The sequence below is a fragment of the Austrofundulus limnaeus genome, unplaced genomic scaffold (assembly GCF_001266775.1).
Source record: "Austrofundulus limnaeus strain Quisiro unplaced genomic scaffold, Austrofundulus_limnaeus-1.0 Scaffold55, whole genome shotgun sequence".
Lineage (NCBI taxonomy): Eukaryota > Metazoa > Chordata > Actinopteri > Cyprinodontiformes > Rivulidae > Austrofundulus > Austrofundulus limnaeus.
The window spans coordinates 1,595,691-1,603,280 of NW_013952457.1; the positions used below are offsets into that span (position 1 = coordinate 1,595,691).

Sequence of the window (7,590 nt, forward strand, 5' to 3'; positions counted from 1 at the left end):
TCTTTTTAGTTGGTTCTCACTATGTAGTGAATACAAGTGTGTGTGTGTGTGTGTGTGTGTGTGTGTGTGTGTGTGTGTGTGTGTGTGTGTGTGTGTGTAATTTGTGTGTCAACAGGCCTAAAGACCATCGTTGGTGCTCTGATCCAGTCTGTGAAGAAGCTGTCGGATGTGATGATCCTGACCGTCTTCTGTCTCAGTGTCTTCGCTCTGATTGGACTGCAGCTCTTCATGGGGAACCTGCGGAATAARTGCGTCATCTGGCCCATCAACATGACCGAGCAGTACTTGGAGAACGGAAGCAGAGGGTTCGATTGGGGCAAATACATCATGAATGACTGTGAGTGAAACCATGAGTAAACTGTGCTAATTCATTAAATATGTTAATTCTTTGCCTGCAAAGATAAAATGTATAATTTGTGCTAACATAAAGAAGCATTCGAGTTCAAGGGTGTGCTAAAGAGTGATTGTTTTGTTTCACCTTTTTTGTTATAGCTAATTTTTACTTCCTCCCTAACGCGCTGGATGCTCTGCTTTGTGGAAACAGTTCTGACTCAGGGTGAGTGTCTGATTAAATTTAAGACATCTTTTAAATCTTTGTCATTGAGGTGTAGCWAACACAAAGCAGTGAGGTCACTGTAAACTCCCAGGAATTTTTTGAGTATCCTCATTGTATAAAATCCCTCCAAACGTCACTCGTGGGTTTTCTTTCAGACAGGTTCTGTAGGCACTGAGCAAAAGACTTTTAGCTACATTTGCATTATCCTAAAGAAAGCCACAACAACAACAACAACAACAACAACAACAACAACAACAACAAAAAAATACTGAAACCAGCTCTGTTGTTTTGGTGTGAGGCTACTTTAGAAAGACAAAGAAATGACACTCACACTCATGTTTTTGGCCTGTAGCACTGCATAAACTATGAAATGCACAAAAAACCCCGCAGAAATGCTGCAACCAAAGGAAAAAAACTTAGTTTGGGAGTTTATTTCATCTAATGTGCAATTCACTCAAATTTAGTCAAAGTTTTAACTTTCTAAAGATGAAGTTTTAACTAATCCAGCCAGCCCCAAAACACAACACCCAACATGACTGTTCTAATAATAGTTTTAAAAGATATATTTCAAGTAATAATCTATTACAGCAGTGCATGTCTATTCATTGGTGTCTGATTAGAGCAGCTGCACAGACAAATGCACAGTTTTTACATGTTGCAAAATACAATTAACAATTAGTACGATGACTTTTTTATAATGACATTGCTTCTGGAGCAAAGCATTTTTAAGGAGGTATTTGATGCAATGTAGAAATTCACAGCAGTAAATTTTCTTTGATATATTTATGTATGTACAGTACAGTGGGGTGCGAAAGTTTGGGCACCTTTGTTAATTTTCCTGGTTTACCTTTATAAATCATTGATTGTTTGGATAAATAAAAACAGTAAAATATATCATATAGGGGACAAACACAGTGATATTTGAGAAGTGAAATGAAGTTTCTATGATTTACAGAAAGTGTGCAATAATTGGTTAAACAAAATTAGGCAGGTGCATAAATTTGGGCACCATAAAAAAACTTAACTCAATATTTAGTAGATCGTCCTTTGGCAGAAATAACATTCTCAACACTTCCTATAGCTTCTAATAAGAGTCTGGATTGTGGCTGAAGGTATTTTAGACCACTCTTCTTTACAAAACATCTCTAGTTCATTCAGGTTTGATGGTTTCTGAGAATGGACAGCTCTCTTAGTGACACCACAGATTTTCAATAATATTCAGRTCTGGGGACTGAGATGGCCACTCCAGAACGTTGTACTTGTTCCTCTGCATGAAGGCCTCAGTAGATTTTGATCAGTGTTTAGGGTKGTTGTCTTGTTGGAAGAAGCAGCCCTGGCTCAGCTTCAGTTTTGTTACTGATTCCTGGACATTGGTCTCCAGAATCTGCTGATATTGGTGGAATCCATGCGTCCCTCAACTTTAACAAGATTCCCAGTCCCTGTACTGGCCACACAGCCCCACAGCATGATGGAACCACCCCCACATTTCACTGTAGATAGCAGGTGTTTTTCTTGGAGTGCTGTATTCTTTTTCCTCCATGCATAACGGCCCTTTTTCTGCCCAAATAACTCTATTTTAGTTTCATCAGTCCACAGCACCTTATTCCAAAATGAAGCTGGCTTGTCCAAATGTGCTTTAACATACCTCAAGCAGCTCTGTTTGTGATGTGGGTGGAGAAAAAGCTTCCTCTGCATCACTCTCCTATACAGCATCTCCTTGTGTAAAGCGTGCTGAATAGTTGAACGATGCACAGTGACTCCATCAGCAGCAAGATGATGTTGTAGGTCTTTGGTGTTGGTCTGTGGGTTGACTCTGACTCTTCTCAACATCCTTCACTTCTGTTTATTGGAGATTTGTCTTGATCTGCCACTTTGATCCTTGACTTGAACTGTGCCTGTGGTCTATTTTCTCACAATGTTTCTCACAGTGGAGACTGAAAGCTGAAATCTCTGAGGTAGCTTTCTGTATCCTTCCCCTAAACCATGACGGTGAACAATCTTTGTTTTCAGCTCATTTGAAAGTTGTTTTCAGACTCCCATGCTGTGACTCATCAGAGAAGATGCAAAGAGGAGAAAAACTTACAATTGCCCCCCTTAAATACCCTTTATCATAATTGGAGTCACCTGTGTATGGAGGTGAAGATCACTGAACTTACCAAACCAAATTTAAGTTCCAATGATTAGTTCTAAAAGTTTTGAAATCAATAAAATGACAACGGTGCCCAAATTTATGCACCTGCCTAATTTTGTTTAACCAATTATTGCACACTTTTTGTAAATCATTTAAACTTCATTTCACGTCTCAAATATCACTGTGTTTGTCCCCTAAATGATATATTTTACTGATTTTTTTTATCCAAACAATCAATGATTTATAAAGGTAAACCAGGAAAATTAACAAGGGTGCCAAAACTTTTGCACCCCACTGTAAATGCCTTTCTGCTCTCCTTATGACTGTTTACATTAATGTAATCAGAATATTTTTCAAAGAAATTGATTAAAATGTGAAAATCTTACTTATGGCAAAGTCTTTCTTCTTTGAAATCCCCTTAGATATTTACTTAGATAATTTTTAATATCTTTATTAAAAACCTAACAGTAGTATTAACCATTATACTGAAGACAAAGTAAGACATTGACAAAAAAAGCTAAAAATACCAATTAGTAATCACTGGTTACCAATAAAAAGCATTGACAGAAATAAACGACATAGAACCATATGAAAATACAAGGAACTAATAAAACAAAACAAAATCACCAAAAATTATGACATATTTTATTCAGTTATTATTATCCATGAAGGTATTATTGAAACTTTAATATTTATCTTGAAATACTCTAATGCAGCCAGTCACACATGCCATCATAAATCATGACAAAAAGTCCTAAAATACTAAAGTCTTTATTTAAATGAAATCAGTGTTCACTTTCAAACTAACAGCATTTTTATTAATGATCTGTTTTATCTTTGCTTAAAATGTCAGCACACATTTTAATGTCATGATRCAGATAATCACATCTTATTTAATTTTTATTTTTATTATGTGCATGTTTCTTCCAGACGATGTCCAGAAGGCTTCACCTGCATGAAAGCTGGCAGAAACCCTAACTACGGCTACACCAGCTTTGACAGCTTTGGATGGGCTTTCCTGACTCTCTTCCGTCTCATGACTCAAGACTTCTGGGAAAATCTCTACATGCTGGTAAAAGAGCATTTATCCTGTGCATTTAAAATGACTCTATTATAAAGCCATAATTTTTACACATTTTTGTGCCGATCTCAGAACCCTACATGTGCAGCTATGGGCTTTATAAGCAGAATTAAAACTTCATTAATTTAGTTCCTGAATGAATCAGCAAACTGGCTCTTAGCAGCATGACCTTAATTCATTTGCCCTCTGAATAAAAAGGATGGAAGGGCAGCAGATCAGAAAAACTAACTGGAAATGTAGCTGACGTAGTGATGAAAGTGTTTCATGACAAACGCACACGAGCAACTTGCCAACCTTTTTATTCAAATCACTTTAACTTTATTATGGGGCAATTTATCTGCTTTAAACAAATATCCAAATTGTTAAACTTGTAATTATTTATCATTTCTTTGTGTTTCTCTCAGACACTGAGAGCTGCAGGGAAAACCTACATGGTTTTCTTTGTGTTGGTCATCTTCGTGGGCTCCTTCTACCTGGTGAATCTGATCTTGGCTGTGGTGGCCATGGCTTACGAGGAGCAGAACCAGGCCACGATTGAGGAGGCTGAGCAAAAAGAGGCTGAATTCAAGGCCATGTTGGAACAGCTCAAGAAACAACAGGAAGAGACGCAGGTCAGTATCTGGCACACGTAAAATAATTTTTACTTTTTTTTGCCTGATCAGCTAACATCATGTGACTTTTTGTTTTCCCCTGCAGGCTGCTGCGATGGCAACATCTGCAGGGACCGTGTCAGAGGCTGCGCTAGAAGATGTAGAAGGAGGACACTTGTCCCGCAGCTCCTCCGAAGTCTCCAAGCTGAGCTCAAAGAGTGCCAAAGAGAGGCGCAATCGCAAGAAGAAATGGCGCCAGAAAGAGAAGGAGAAAGGAGACAGCGAGAAGGTCGTTAAGTCCGAGTCGGACGATGGCAGCAAGAAAAGCACCATCCGTTTCCCAGGAAGTCGACTGGGGAGGAAAACGTCCATCATGAACCAGGTAAAAATAAAAATAAAAAAACTCATGTCTGCCTCTGGAAGCAGTTCTTTAATCTGAAACAATCCAACACAACGTCTTACAAAGGCTGAATTTTGCTGAAGGAAACGTGAGACTGTGAAAAATGTGATGGTCAGCCTGGAGGTGCCAGGCTTCTGCTCCAGTTTTGTCCTTCATTATTGGTTTATTGGAAGTGATGGCAAGAGTTCAGGGGACAGGGGACAGTGGACATGATGCTTTGCTTTGGCTGATGTGAGAAAGTCTTGAAGTTGAAGGAGTTGGTCTCTTAATGTTTGTAGGGCCATTCTTAATGAGTTTATACTTAAGACCTTTGTTTGTACATGTTTTAACTGATTTTGTACTCTATTTTAGTTCTGTCTTACCTTTTATGAGTGTTTCTTGTATTTCTTTTATTTATCATGAAGTAATTGATTGTAGTTTAATATTTGTAGTTTGGAATTTTGTAATGTCTGTGTGCTGCTGTCATTCTTGTCCAGGTCTCTCTTGAAAAAGATTTTTAAACTCAATGAGTTCTACCTGGTTAAATAAAGATTAAATAAAAATAATAATAATAAATGTTCAGTCTGACCACATGGGACAGATCAAATACTTTTTGTTCAGTGTTTTATTGATACATTTTTCTACGATTATTGATCATGCACATATCGCTGTGGGTCAGACTCTGGCTCCAACATGTAAGGCTGGATGGACAGGTCTTCCCTTCTTGACATCTTTTAATTAATATGTAATAAAAAAATTGGCACCATTATAAAGTTGTGAACCCCTCTATTGAATTAGAAAGGAACGCCCTAGAAGCTGGAGGGGGTCGGGGTGTGAAGCACCATTATTTAGATTTAAAGAGACAGCCTCAAAACGAGTTGATCTGAGACACACCTCAGAAAAGGGGTGAAAGAGGGGATTGTGGAGTTACAGTAAGGAGGAAATCAAGCCAAACCATTGCAGTTCCTCTTTATTTAGACCACAACTGAAGGATATTATATGTGATAAAGAAGGATTTACAATATATGTCTTCCTTAATTTTCAATCTAGTACCTTACCATTTTCAAAAGATTTTTGTTGTTTGTTTGTTTGTTTGTTTGTTTGATTTATTTATTTATTTATTTATTTATTTTAGCTTACTAAGCCACTTGATTTTGATCAATGAATCATGCTGACATAAAAAAGTCTCCTAAGATCAATGAATGAATGAGTGTTGAAACACAAAGGTTTAGCAAAGAATGTGTTTAACCTAAGATCTTCAGACATTTTGTTTCTAGCCGTCTGTCACAGTTTGTTCCCATTTCTTTAGTTGAATTGATAGAAATGACCAAAGATAACACAGCTTGAAGCTTAAAAACGTATTTTAGTACAATCAAGATGAGTCCCACAGAGGTATGAGCTTCAAACAGGATCAGCTGAAAGATGATGATCTCTGTTTCAGGTCTTTGCTCGTTTTTTTAAATATTTCTTTAAGATGTGCCTTTCACTCTCTGCTCTCTGCCTGTAATTATTTAGTTCTGACATTTTCTTATTGTGTCCTTTACTTCTCACTTTCCCTAATTTATATGTGCAGWACAATATGTTGTCATGTTCAGGTGCAGGTCATGGAGAGAACAAAAATGAGTGAAAAAAACAGTCAAAGTCCAAAGAAAAATATTGACAGACCTTCAGAAAGCCTGAAGAACTATCGATCAAGACCACATCAAATGATTACATAAACTGTCTGCTTGGGAGGAAAGTATAAAAGAATTAGGGATGACAGAGACTTTTGCACAGTGCTGTGTATTGATTATGCATCAGATGGATGTGCAGAGCATTCTGTATTTGAAATTCTTTCTAGCGAAAAAGTATTTGTATTGAAATAAATCTAAAATGCTGCCTACTGGTGCCGTTTTTGGGTCTTTTACATACAAGTAATACGAAATATGTTGAGATAAAATATGTGCAYATTTTCTGTTCCACGGGGAGCTGTAACACTTTTAGCAGCCAGTCTCAAAGACCAGCATGTGTTTAGTATTTAGTTAATATTGTTTTGCATGTGTTGAGTTTGTGTCTGCTCATGGATGGTGTACAGACTGATAACTGTTTAACTGTACCGTCTGACTCGCTCAGTGCGTGTCCTTGTAATGAGAGGTGTAAAGGTCAATGTTTTCCAGGTAGTTTTTGATAAATCTTTTCTAAATTTAGAGCTTTTTTCCCTACTTCTATGATGGATTCATATTGTTTTTTTAAGAGGTGGGTGTGTATAATTTTAGCTATGTGTTCATTTTATTGTGCACCCATTTGATGTTTATTTTCAAGCTTGTAATTTTAGCAGAGCAGAGGTAAAATGAAGGAGGCACCAGAGCTTAACAGACTGGMCTTGTAGGTAGGGGGTGGGCGTATCGATCGAAGTATTGGATGAGATAGATTCTTTTGTTTTGTTTCAGTCAGTAGCGCAGAGTCTTTAAAATGTTTGGAGGTAGTTATTAGTTTGTTGTGCCCRTGTGAAATTGAAGTAATTTTTTTATTTTGCTTTTTACATTGTTACATTCATACCTTTGTTACATCATTCCTTCCACTTTTTGTCATTTTGCAGATTTTTTTATTTTGTTGTAGTTAGTTGTCTAAAAACTCTGTCCTGTTTTATCAACATCGAATAACTAAAGACAAAATCACAAAATTATTCAATGAACATGGCAAGTATCAGCGTCAGAATCTCTAGTGTTGTGTCTATCTTTTTATTTAATGATAAAACAGAATCAAACAGAACTTGTATCAGTGCTTTTATGTTTTGTACTTTTATCCAAACTACTTTCATGTTATCTTGTTTATCCTCATCTGCATTTAATTTTTTTTGTTTGTTTAATTGCA

General features: G+C 36.9%; 1 protein-coding gene across 5 annotated transcripts in view; it reads left to right on the plus strand.

Annotated features, from left to right (window-relative positions):
- Positions 1-115: 115 nt before the first annotated feature.
- scn8ab (sodium channel, voltage gated, type VIII, alpha subunit b) overlaps positions 116-7,590 on the plus strand; it is a gene marked incomplete at its 5' end in the record, with an annotated part of 28,752 nt that continues 21,277 nt past the window's right edge. For all 5 annotated transcript variants that reach the window (XR_001310273.1, XR_001310274.1, XM_014009143.1 and 2 more), the window contains 5 exon segments: positions 116-337; positions 493-556; positions 3,618-3,759; positions 4,173-4,379; positions 4,465-4,740. Coding sequence is in view for 3 of the 5 variants with exons in the window: in XM_014009143.1 (XP_013864597.1) it covers positions 116-337; positions 493-556; positions 3,618-3,759; positions 4,173-4,379; positions 4,465-4,740 (911 nt within the window).